This window comes from Ichthyophthirius multifiliis, assembly GCF_000220395.1.
Source record: "Ichthyophthirius multifiliis unplaced genomic scaffold scaff_1120509251164, whole genome shotgun sequence".
Classification (NCBI taxonomy): Eukaryota; Ciliophora; class Oligohymenophorea; order Hymenostomatida; genus Ichthyophthirius; species Ichthyophthirius multifiliis.
In genome coordinates, this window is record NW_004086143.1 from 19,282 (window position 1) to 31,421 (window position 12,140).

The 12,140-nt window shown below is 14.7% G+C and overlaps 1 protein-coding gene across 1 annotated transcript, besides 43 other annotated features; it reads right to left on the reverse strand. All coding sequences in view use genetic code 6, as the record gives it.

Moving 5' to 3' along the window:
- Positions 1-54: 54 nt before the first annotated feature.
- Positions 55-127: a microsatellite.
- Positions 128-237: 110 nt separating this feature from the next.
- On the reverse strand, positions 238-11,742 carry IMG5_151720 (PAS domain S-box family protein; the record flags this gene model as incomplete). The annotated part of the gene is made up of 15 exons (XM_004030813.1): positions 238-902; positions 1,054-1,225; positions 1,278-1,484; positions 1,601-1,771; positions 4,771-4,838; positions 4,985-5,144; positions 6,693-6,848; positions 6,919-8,320; positions 8,497-9,062; positions 9,150-9,217; positions 9,256-9,619; positions 9,669-10,128; positions 10,170-10,750; positions 10,833-11,084; positions 11,158-11,742. The coding sequence occupies 15 exons, from the start codon at positions 11,740-11,742 to the stop codon at positions 238-240; spliced, it is 5,877 nt and encodes a 1,958-aa protein (XP_004030861.1).
- Positions 927-981: a microsatellite.
- Positions 930-976: a microsatellite.
- Positions 964-1,014: a microsatellite.
- Positions 1,488-1,590: a microsatellite.
- Positions 1,544-1,596: a microsatellite.
- Positions 2,352-2,390: a microsatellite.
- Positions 2,464-2,534: a microsatellite.
- Positions 2,636-2,693: a microsatellite.
- Positions 2,636-2,728: a microsatellite.
- Positions 2,636-2,729: a microsatellite.
- Positions 2,852-2,917: a microsatellite.
- Positions 2,861-2,917: a microsatellite.
- Positions 3,397-3,457: a microsatellite.
- Positions 3,405-3,453: a microsatellite.
- Positions 3,556-3,617: a microsatellite.
- Positions 4,402-4,468: a microsatellite.
- Positions 4,463-4,518: a microsatellite.
- Positions 4,468-4,518: a microsatellite.
- Positions 4,710-4,757: a microsatellite.
- Positions 4,715-4,768: a microsatellite.
- Positions 4,866-4,963: a microsatellite.
- Positions 4,873-4,981: a microsatellite.
- Positions 4,874-4,943: a microsatellite.
- Positions 5,188-5,294: a microsatellite.
- Positions 5,195-5,242: a microsatellite.
- Positions 5,670-5,702: a microsatellite.
- Positions 5,765-5,801: a microsatellite.
- Positions 6,021-6,057: a microsatellite.
- Positions 6,855-6,917: a microsatellite.
- Positions 8,202-8,236: a microsatellite.
- Positions 8,322-8,447: a microsatellite.
- Positions 8,323-8,447: a microsatellite.
- Positions 8,348-8,424: a microsatellite.
- Positions 8,449-8,491: a microsatellite.
- Positions 9,087-9,160: a microsatellite.
- Positions 9,093-9,148: a microsatellite.
- Positions 10,408-10,465: a microsatellite.
- Positions 11,103-11,143: a microsatellite.
- Positions 11,611-11,659: a microsatellite.
- Positions 11,743-12,034: 292 nt separating the features above from the next.
- Positions 12,035-12,078: a microsatellite.
- Positions 12,039-12,080: a microsatellite.
- Positions 12,041-12,077: a microsatellite.
- Positions 12,081-12,140: the final 60 nt, after the last annotated feature.

Sequence of the window (12,140 nt, forward strand, 5' to 3'; positions counted from 1 at the left end):
AAATAAAATAATATTAATAAATTTAAAAAAACTTTAAATTTAATAAATTATATATTATATATTATATTTTAATAATTTTTATTTTTATTATTATTATAACTTTTATATTTATATTATAATAATTTTTTTACATGTAATAAAAACATATAAGAATAAATACATATATATATTATATATTAACATATTATATTTAATAATCTTTTATTTATAATATTAAAAATTTATCAAAAATTTTATTCACTATCTTTCGATGTATTATTTTCTTAAATAATACTTGACTTTAAAAAATAAATAATTTATTTTTTTATTAAAAAAAAATAAGTACAAACGAATGCCTAATTTAACTTTTTTATATAATATGATTATAAACACTTTATCCTTTTTCTAGTTTTTCAAAATATTATTATTTAAAATCTTCAAAATTATATATTAGAATTTCTTCATATAAAATATCTAATAACAAAAAAAATTATAAAAAGTTTAATAAAAATAAAAAACCTTTTAATTATTCCTCATCTAATTCATATTATTCATATTCAAATTCTAAAGGATTTACTTCATTTCTTTATTGTTCATCTTCAGGACAATGTAATATTGAAAAAAAGGATGCTCTAAAGCTTATTATGCACTAAATCTTAGATCAGGATCAAATTCTAATAATTATTTTAATAAATCTAAGGCTAACTCAGAAGCTTAAGGAAATATTTTATTTAAATTTATTTTTTCAAATTTAGGCAAAGATTAAAAAATGCTTCTATATCCAATATTTTTAATATTCTATATTTCTGGAGTTCCTAAAACCTATAAAAGCCCAATAATTTAATCATGTGAAGAAATTCCTTAAACAAAAGGTCTTCTTTTAATAATTTCAGCCATTATAATACCAGCAGACCATATATCAACTATAATATATATATGTATAAATTTAAATATAAATTAAAAATATATATATTAATAAAAATATATTATATAAATATATATCGTTTAATTAATAAATATTTATTTTTATTAATATAAAAATATATATCAATTAAATAACATCTCTAAAAATACCTTTGTAATCATAATTTTTTTAACTTAATAATATTTCAGGCGCTCTATACCATCTTGCAGTTACATATTCGCTTAGATCATTAGCTCTAAGTTTATTTTCTAAATATCTAGCAAATCCAAAATCACAAATTTTCAAATCACCTTCATAATTAGAAAGAATATTTTTAGGTTTCTTTATTAGAATAATATTTTATTTTTATATTTTTTAAATAAATTATATATACTAAATCTCTATGAACTATTCTACCTGAATGAATATATTTTAATCCTCTAAAAATTTAATACATAAAATATTATAAATGCTCTTCATTTAGTTCCTGATTAGAATTTAAAACTTCTCTAAAATCACTCTACATTAAAGGTTATACTAAATAAATATCATTAAAATCTTATCTTGTTAATGGAAGTATTAATTATGTGATACCTAATACCTATTATATATTTATATATATAATATTTAAAAATATATATAATAAAATTAATTATTTATATATTTATATATTAAAATATTTATATATTTATATATTTATATATTTAAAATATATACATTTTCATGTTTTAATAATCTTTATAGTTTTATTTCTCTTATTGTTCTTCTTGTATATATATTATGCTCAAATGCTTTTTCTATTTTCTTTATTGACACTAATTAATTATTGTTTTCTTTATCTATACAAGCAATTACAGTTCCATATGTGCCTGAACCAACTTTATTATACTTTTATATTTTATAATATATTTTATATTTTAACTTATTCCTTAAGGAATATATCTTTCTTCTAAACAAAATTCTGTATTATCAAGTAACCACTAATCAAATTTTTTTATATTTTAATATTTTTCATATATCTTCTTTCGATCCATATATAAATATTATATTTTTTTAGAAGTTTATTTTTTATTGTATTTAATATTTATATTTCAAATAAAAATATTTTAATATTTAACTATTTCTAATAATACTATTAATAATATATTTTATATTATTTATCAAAAGTTCTTATCTTTTTATATTATAACTTTGTAATTTTATAATATAAAATTTTAAAAAATTTGATAATTTTTATTAAATGAATAATATTTATAAATATATATAACATATTTATAATTTTATTTTTTTAATAAAAAAAAAACTTATTAAGAATAACACATCTTACATAAAATTTAATAATAATATTTTATTATATATAAATATGTATTTTATTTTTATTTTTTTTATTTTTATCAATTATTTAATTAATTAATATTTAAATATAAATATTTATATTATATATATTTTATTAAATTTAATTTCATATATATTTTTTTTTTTAATTAATATTTTATTTTCTATAATTTTTTCTTTAGATTAAAATATTATATTATATATTTTATACCAAATAAAAACTTCTTAAAATAAATTTATAAAAATATATAATTATTTTCTATTTTATTATTATAAATTTTATATAATTATTTTTTATTTATTTACAAAAAATTTTGCTTTTAAAAATTAATATAAATTTTTATATATCTTTAATTATTATTAATATAATAATTTAATTATTTTATGTATATTTTATTTAAATAATTTTACAAAACATTTATTTTATCTAATATTTTTTCATTTTATTATATTTTATTTTATCTAATATTATTTTTTCTAATATTATTTAATTTTATTTAATTTTATTTTTCTTTCTAAAAATTTAAATTATTATATTTTTCTTAAACTCATTTAATTATTAGTCATCATTATATTTTTTTTGTTTATTAAAAAAACTAAAAAATATATTGAAAAAAATATTTGTATCATATCTAAAATATATATTTATTATATAATAATTTATTTTTTTATTAAAATTTATTTATTTTTATAATAATTAAATAATATTTTTTATTTTAATCTAAATTTCGATAATATATTTATTAATATATTCTTTATTTTGAAATTCTATATTATTTGATATATTATTATAAGATATTAAAATATATTAATTTTATATAATTTTATGCAATATTAATTTTTAGAATTAGATAAATAGCCTTAATTTTTAAATATTAATTAATATGAAAATTTTAATATAAATATTATTTGAAATTTTTTACAAAACTCAATAAAAGAAGTAGAAGTATTATGATATTTACTTAAAAAATATATAATTTATATTTTGAATATCTTCATTTCCTTAATTTTACATTATATTATATTATTTTTCTATTAATAATATATTTATTTTTAATATACATAAAATTTTAGTATATAATTATATACATATAATAGATTTAAATAATTTTTATAAATGAAAGAAAAAAAATTAAGTAAGTCGATATTACAAATAAAAAATAAAGTTCATTTATAAAATAAAATTATATCTTAAATATTTATATAAAATCAATATATTAAATTTTCATAAAAATTATAATAATATTGTATTATAAAATGCTTTTTTATTTCAAAAATAAAGACTTTTTTATTTATATTATTTTTAATATTAATATGTGATAATAAATTTATTAATAATATATATATAGATATATATATATACATATATATATATATATATATATATATATATATATATTAATAAAAAAAAACACGCTTATTTTATAAATAATTATAATTTATTTTTTTTAATTACAAAATATATTATAAATAAAGTAATTATATATATACTTTTTAATAATGCATTAATCATAAAATACTATATATGTATAATATTAAAAATAACAAAATTCATTGTTATAAGTCAAAATCATCAAAAAAATTCATCTCAATTTTTTTTTATAATTTTATCCAAAAAAAATAAAAAATATTATACTATCCTATTAATTAACTTTTTATTTTTTGGTTAAGATCTTTTTTTTTATTTTTGAATTAAAATATCTAAAACTTGTTATTTATTCATAAATTAAAAAAATATAATTTCTTTTAAATTTATCCTTTAAAAATATAAAAAAATAAATAATGAAAAATAAATATTATCCTATTTTTAATAATATTATTTATCTAATATATTTTATAAAATATTAGATAAATAGAATATTTCAACTTTATTATTGTCAAATAAACTATATTTAGTAAACTATATTAAAAAAATTAATAAAAGTATAAATTATATATGTCAATTTTAGTTAAATATGAATACGAACATTTAAAAAAATAAGAAATTCTTTAAATATTATTTAATAAAAATTTTCAAAATATCTTAAAATTTAATAAATTTCAAATTATAAATGTTTTATTAAAAAAATAAAAGAAATTAAAAATTACTAAAAAAATACAAAAAATGTTAAATAAATCAATATTTTATTTATTAAACAAAAAAAAAAGAAAATTATACAATAAGATTTATTTTAACAAAAAAAATATATACATATATACATATATATATATATATATATATATATATATATATATATATATATAAATATAAAAAAAAGCAAAATAATCAATAAAAAAAAAAATAAAAATAATATAAAAAATTTGAATTATTAGATATATGTAATTAAATGAAAAATTTATATATAATTTTTCAATTTTTATAAATATTGTTAAAAAAATTTATCATTATTTCTTTTTTTTTCTTTAATTTTAATAATTTAAAACATTTGCATTTATTTTTTTTGTACATTCTTCATAATCATTTTTTCTATATCCAATTAGAAACATTAGCTATAGATATTAATAAATAAATATATATTAATATATATATATATTAATAAATAATAATATACTTCAATAGTAACAAAATTAGGTGCAGATAAAGTATATAAAATATTATCTAATAATGCAGGTGATCTTTCTATAATTAAAAAAATGTTTATAAAAAATATAATTTATATATATATATATATATATTTATATATTTATATATTTATATATATATATATTTATATATATTATATATGATTTTATATTTATTTATTTTTAAATATATTATTATATTACTTTCAAAAACTCCATGCCCTATAAATTATGTAATCCAAGCTAAAATGTTAATTATTAGAGCAGTTCTGAAATGAAATGTACAAAAATTATTATTTTATGCAATTGAATATAATATATTATTTAATACCCATCCTCCTAAATAAAATACTGTAGTTATTAACTTTAGTATTAAAATTTAAATAATTATAATACGAAATATTAAAATATATTTATATTTATATATTTTATATTTTATATATTATATATATTTATATATATATATAAATATTTATATTAATATATATATATATATAAATATATACATATATATTTTTGTTATATTTAGTTTATTTTTACCCCTGTTAAATATTCAATTTTTATGTAAATTGCCCCTAGCACCAATACTAAAATTAAGTTAAAATTTAATTCGAAATAAGGAATTTCAGATTTTAAGTATTAATCAAATAATTTTACTTGTGAATGCTTTATCATTGCCATAATGGTATTTAAAATTATAGGAATACATATTATATGTATTATTTTGTTACTTTTTATTAATTTATTTTTTAAATTTTTTAATGTTACATCTTATTTGAATGATATGATCCATATCCAATAAAAAATTCTATAAAATTAGGAAGTTAAAAGAATTTTTTATTCATTAAAAATTAAAATATTTATTCTTTATATTATATTTATATTGATTAAATTAATATATATAAAATTATTATAATATAAATCTAAAGAAAGTAAAATTTATTTGATATTACATTAATATAGTATTTTAATATTTGTTTTAAGATAATATATAATAAAAAATAATATATAAAAATAATAAGTACAACTTTTTATCAAAGGTTTATATATTATTTATTCTAAAATATTTTTAAATAGTTATAAATTAAAAAAAGCATTGAATAATTGATATTAAATATTTAGAATATATAAATAAATAATATTAAAAATATTATAATATAATTTTTTTTTTTACATTATAAACAAAATTATTAAAACTTTTATTAAATATTTATATATATATATATATATATAGTTTATATTTCTTATATTTTCTTTTTTCTCATATTTTTCTTTTTAATATATATTCTTTAATAAAATTTGAAATATTTTTAATTTTCTTTATTTCGTTTACTGGAATAAATGAAAGTAAGCATTTAGTTGACCAAATCTTTAATTTTTAACATTTTTTATCATTTATATATTAAAAAAAAAAATACTTCTTTATTTAAAGTAGCTAAGAATGACATCCAAGCGGTAAAAGCTGTAAATAAAAACACAAGTATAAAAATAACTAGAAATAATATTCTTTAAGCTTTATAATTTGAAAATAATAATTCGTTTTCTTCAAAGAATGCATTTTATAAATATCGAAGAGATGATTTTATGTATTAAGTTTATATTCTAGCTAAAAAAATAAACAAAATAATTATGTTATATTAAATTATATATTTTCTACTTAAATCAAAAGAATCTGGACATCTTAATAAATTATATAAATTATTAACTTTAATGTTTACATTTTAAAAAACTATTTATTACCAATCGCTAAACTAAAATTAGTATTAAGATTGAGAATTTTCATACATCCATAAACTTCTATTTTACAAATATTTAATTAATTAAAAATAATTAATTATAACTCCTATAATTCCCTAATAATAAAATGAAAAGTTATAAATAATATACAAAAAATATTAAATAAAAAAAATACCTATCTAACCAATCCTTAACTGAATTATTCACATTCAGTTTAGGAAGCTCCTTTTTATTAAACAATAACTATACAAGCATCATCAAACATAACACTTTTAAAAAAATCTAAATAATTAGCTGAATTATTATGCTGATCACTATTTTTAGCATGCTCCTAATAATATATATATATATATATATATATATATATATATATATATATATATATATATTTATTTATATACTTAATGTAAATTTGAATCAAATTCATATAAATTATCAATTAAATTATTTACAATAGTCAAAGAATTACTATTTAGAATAGTCCAAGTGGAATCAAATATATGTTATTTTAAAGCATTTTAAGTAAATGAATAGTATGGTTCTACAAAATTTGTAAAATTATACTCCTATTATAAATCTTTAATAATCTAAATATTATTATTTCCTAATATATAATTAAAAATAAAATAAGCCTCAATAAATACTGCAACAATAAGCATTTTCAATAAAAATCTAATATTACCATTATCTGTATTTTTAAATTTTTTTTTCCTTTTGACTAAAAAATTTGCCTTATCATTATTATTATTTTTTTCGTCTACATTCAATTCTATTTCTGAATGCACTTAATCTTCTTCCTCTGATCCTAATTAAGCGAGAAAATTATCACACTTTAAATACAAATATTTAGCCGTATTTTCAGGAATTTCTAAAAAAACACTCAAAATAAGTAACTTTGCAAACATAGTCTTACCCAATAAGACAGTGACAATAAGGGAAAAGATTAACATTACACTTATTGAGATAAAAAGAAAAGTTTAAGACTAGCTTATAATTTCTTCGAAATTCTTTTAAGAATTAGAGACTATTTAAAAATATTGGTTTTTAAGTTAAAGAAAATAATCATTCAAACCATTAAATAAAATAAAAAAAACATCAGATTAAGACTCTTTTATTTCTGAAAGTTAAAGCTTTATAATATTATGAGTTTTAGAAATAAACTACTAAGTACTATATGACAATTAAAACTCCTAAAAAGATCCTTTTTCAAAATAAATCTTCACTATATCATTCGAATCTTAATATATTTCTTAAATTTTTATTGTCAAAAATTCTATTTCAACTACACAAGTCTATATTTTGTTTCTTAAAACTTTCTCGTCTGACTCAAAAGAAGGACTTAATGAATTTTCAGAATACTATGGGGGTTATCTAATTTTTTTAGCTAAAAAAAGTAATTCTCTAGTTAAAGAAATAACTTCATTTACCTCAGACATTCTATTTGAAACTAAAATAATACTTTTCAAAAGATTATTTTAGGTGCTTATTTATAATTACATTAAAGAAAAATCTAATGTAGCGATTAATATCATACAAATAATGACAAAAATTGAAAAATATTTCAAAGAAGATACCGTAGCACTCTCACTTTATGCAGATAGTTCTTAGTTAAGTTCTTTAGCAGAATTTAAATCACTTTCGCAAAATTAATTTAAATCAATATTTTGATTTTATTTATGGTTCAATTTATTTTATTTTTCTTATTTATTTTCTTATTCTAATTCACTTTCACTTAACTCTATGTTTGATTATTCCTTATCAATATCACGTAAAACAGATTTAATCAAACGTAAGGTTTTAAATCTATATATATAATATAAATTAATATATATATATATATAAATAAATAAAAATATAAAGAAAAATATTTATATATAAATAAATATTTAATTAAATATATATATATAAATATATATATATATATATATATTTTAACATTTATATTTTTTTTTCTTAATATATATAATTTTTTTTATTACCCTTATCCATAGTCTATTTTTTTTTTATTTTATAAAATATTTTCATTTTAAATTTATTCTTTTTAATTAGCTAATTAAGATACTATTATTTCATTTGAATTTGATAATCCTAGGGATGAATCTTTATTTTCATATCTTATACTTATACTATTTTAATTATTAGGATTTTCATTTATCAATCCTGCTTTATATTCTCCTTAAAAAATAAAATAATTCTTATCTATTTTGGCCTTAAATAAAAAATCATTTAATTTGTAATTTTATCTTGAATCTAATTCTTAGCTATTTATACTATTTTTTTTTTATTATTTTACTCTAGATTTGTTTATACTAGAATTCATAAGATTAATATTTTTAGGTTATTATAATTCAACTCTAAATATAAAACCTGCTTTATCTTTTTCTTTAATTTTAAATTAAAGTTCAATTAACCAAACATTCAATTTGACAATATAATTTCCTTTATTAAATAAAACTAAATCTTCATTTATTTTAGGAAAAGTATATTCTATTTATTTTCCATTTTTATTTAAATAGCATTATTTATATTATTAGATATCATTTATCTATATAAACATATATAAATATAAATATAAATATTTTATAATTATATATTTATATATTTATATAATTATTTATATATATATATTTACTAAATTATTTAAATAAACAGATTATAAAGATATAGTTTTAAGATCGATACCTAAAATATTTAAACTATCTATTTTATTTTTTATATTTAAAATTAAAAATATATACTTGAAGATATATCTTTTATTAAATATTCAGGTGTCGCAATTGCAACTGCATAATTTTTAACAATTTTTTCTTTTTTGAAAATCGCAATAAATTCCATTCCGTATTTTAAAGCCTGAAAAATCGGTTTAATATTAATAGTAATCGGAAAAACATATCCATTTTTATTCTTTCCATATACAATTTTGTCCTTATTAATCATAGTGCCTTCATTAGTTTCTATATATCTCTTTAAAATCTAATCATGATACTTTGCATATACAAAAGGCATTAAAAAGCTTACATTTTTATTCAATAGTTCTGTTTTTGCGTATCCAAAAAGACTTACACAACTTAAATTTGTTGAAATTATTTAACCTATTCTATCCTATTAAATATATTTAATTATATATAGATTTATATATATAAAAATTAACTTCATCCAAAGTCATAAAAATCATTGCATCTTAATTTCCATCTAGATTTTATTCAATAGAATAATTAAAATGAAAATCTCTTCTATTAATTTATGATTTTTCAAATTAAGAAGCCTTGTCTAAAAGCTCTTTTCCTTATTATTTATCATTGAAAATTTCTATTAAATATTTCGAATAAATTCTGAATAGTTTAGGTAATTGTTCACCTTAATTTCTACTTAATTTCTTCCATATTAGATCAACCATTTATTTTAATGGAAAAAGCTTAGATCCTATATCATATAATTTTATTAAATCAGGCCTTTCATCCAAAAACTGACTCCAAAATTCAATTAATAAAGAGACAGTTTATTCCATAGCTATTCTTAAATGTTATATTTATCCTTCCAAATTTCTCTATTCACTATATTCTATATTTCCATCTAAAAAAGCCTGATTTATTTCAGTTTCTAAAGTTCTTCTATATAAAAATAATTAAATATAATAAAAAAAAGGAATTACTTTATTTAATATATAGTAAAAAAATCATCATATGAAATTTTTAAATTCTCTGCTTCTGTAATTTCATTAATTGCATTTTATTTACTTTTTAAAACTTTCATTAAAAACACAGAATATGCGATTCTTAAAGAAACATCTTAAGGGTAAGTAGCTATAGCTGCTTCATATAATTTAGAAAGCATTTCATAACAAAATATATACCTTTTATCTTATTTTATTATTTTTTAATTGAGTTTTTTTTAATCTTTATTTTATATTTCTTATTAATTTTAATTTTATTATTTATATTTAATTTTGTTCATTGGACAATTTACACTTAAACATGTTTTATTATGAAATTAAATGTAGCCGTTTAATAGATGGGATGTTTGAGTTTTTGATATGTCATTCTATATTAATTTTTGGACATAATTTGCATGTTATATAACTTATTAAGGACTTGTGAAATTATTTATATTAACATTCATTGTAAAGGTTTCTTAATTTTACTTAATTGGAATCCAAAAAATTATAAACATTATCAAAGGCAATCCAATAGCCCATGCATATAATAGACCATGAAAAACTTTTTTTTCAGTTAACTTTTTATAAATTAATAAAAAAATATAAATAATAAAATTTAAAAAAATATGTATAAAATGTTATTGAAATATTTATTTTTACATAAGTTAATGATAACATAATAGAAGTCCAAACATATACTGTAGTAAATAAAGATTAATATCTCTACACAATTTAATTATTAAAAGGCATTCTAGTATATATCATGTAAAAAACTAGATTACTTCCTATAAAATAAATAGCAATTAGTACACCATTAAATTCTTTGCTACTCAAAAAATTATATGAAAAAACTAAAATACATAAATTATAATGATCAGTTAGAACATGTCTAGAATTTTATACACTATTTGTCTATATAAAAAAAAAAATTATATATATATATATATATATATATATATATATATATATATTTTTTAAATATTACTTTCTTATTATTAGATATTCCATTAAAATATAAATAACTAAATAAATATGCAAATATTTCTAGTAAACTGATTCCTACTATTCCACATGCACCATTAAAAATATGCATTCCTGACCAACAAACTTCATTTGGATAAATTGCAAGTTTCATTTACCCTTTTGTTGATTAGCAATTAATAATAATAATAAAAATATCCAAGAATGGTACATATAAAATATAAATAATTAAATTTATTATTATTTATTGTATATTTATTAAAAGATAATTTATTTGTTTTTATTTCGCTATCAATATATAAGTATATAAGAACATGAAAAAAAACAACACTATTATTATCAAACTCATATAAAAATATGATAAATATATCATATAGTCTGACTTTCTATATATATGTATTAAACCCGGATATCCAAAAGCCGCTGCTATATCATCTGCTTTTGATGTATCCCATACATTTTATATCTTAATTTTTTTTTTAATTTTTAATTTTTTATTATTATATTACAACAGGATGAAAAGCGAAATAATATATTTAAAAATAATGAATTAAAGTTAAAATAAAATTTATTAATAATGATTATTCATCTTTTTTTATAATTAAATATAAATATTCATAAAATAGTGTCTTTAAGCCAACAAATTTATTAAAATCAGATATTGATTTATCCTTTTTTAATAAATTTACTGATTCTGCTTAATCTAACATTTAATTAATTATTTATTTATTTTTAAAAAAAAAATAAACTAAAAATTATATATTTTTAATTAAAAAACTCTATTTCCTTAATACATATTATATAATATATATTTCTCTTTCTTTAAAAAAAAAACATTATTATTTTTATTTAAAAAAAAAATTAATAAAAATTTGTTTTAATAATATATATATATATTTTTTTTTAATATATAATGTTTTTTTTTAAAAAAAAATTAATTTATTTATTTATATATATTTATGAAATAAAAAATTATTAAATATAAAT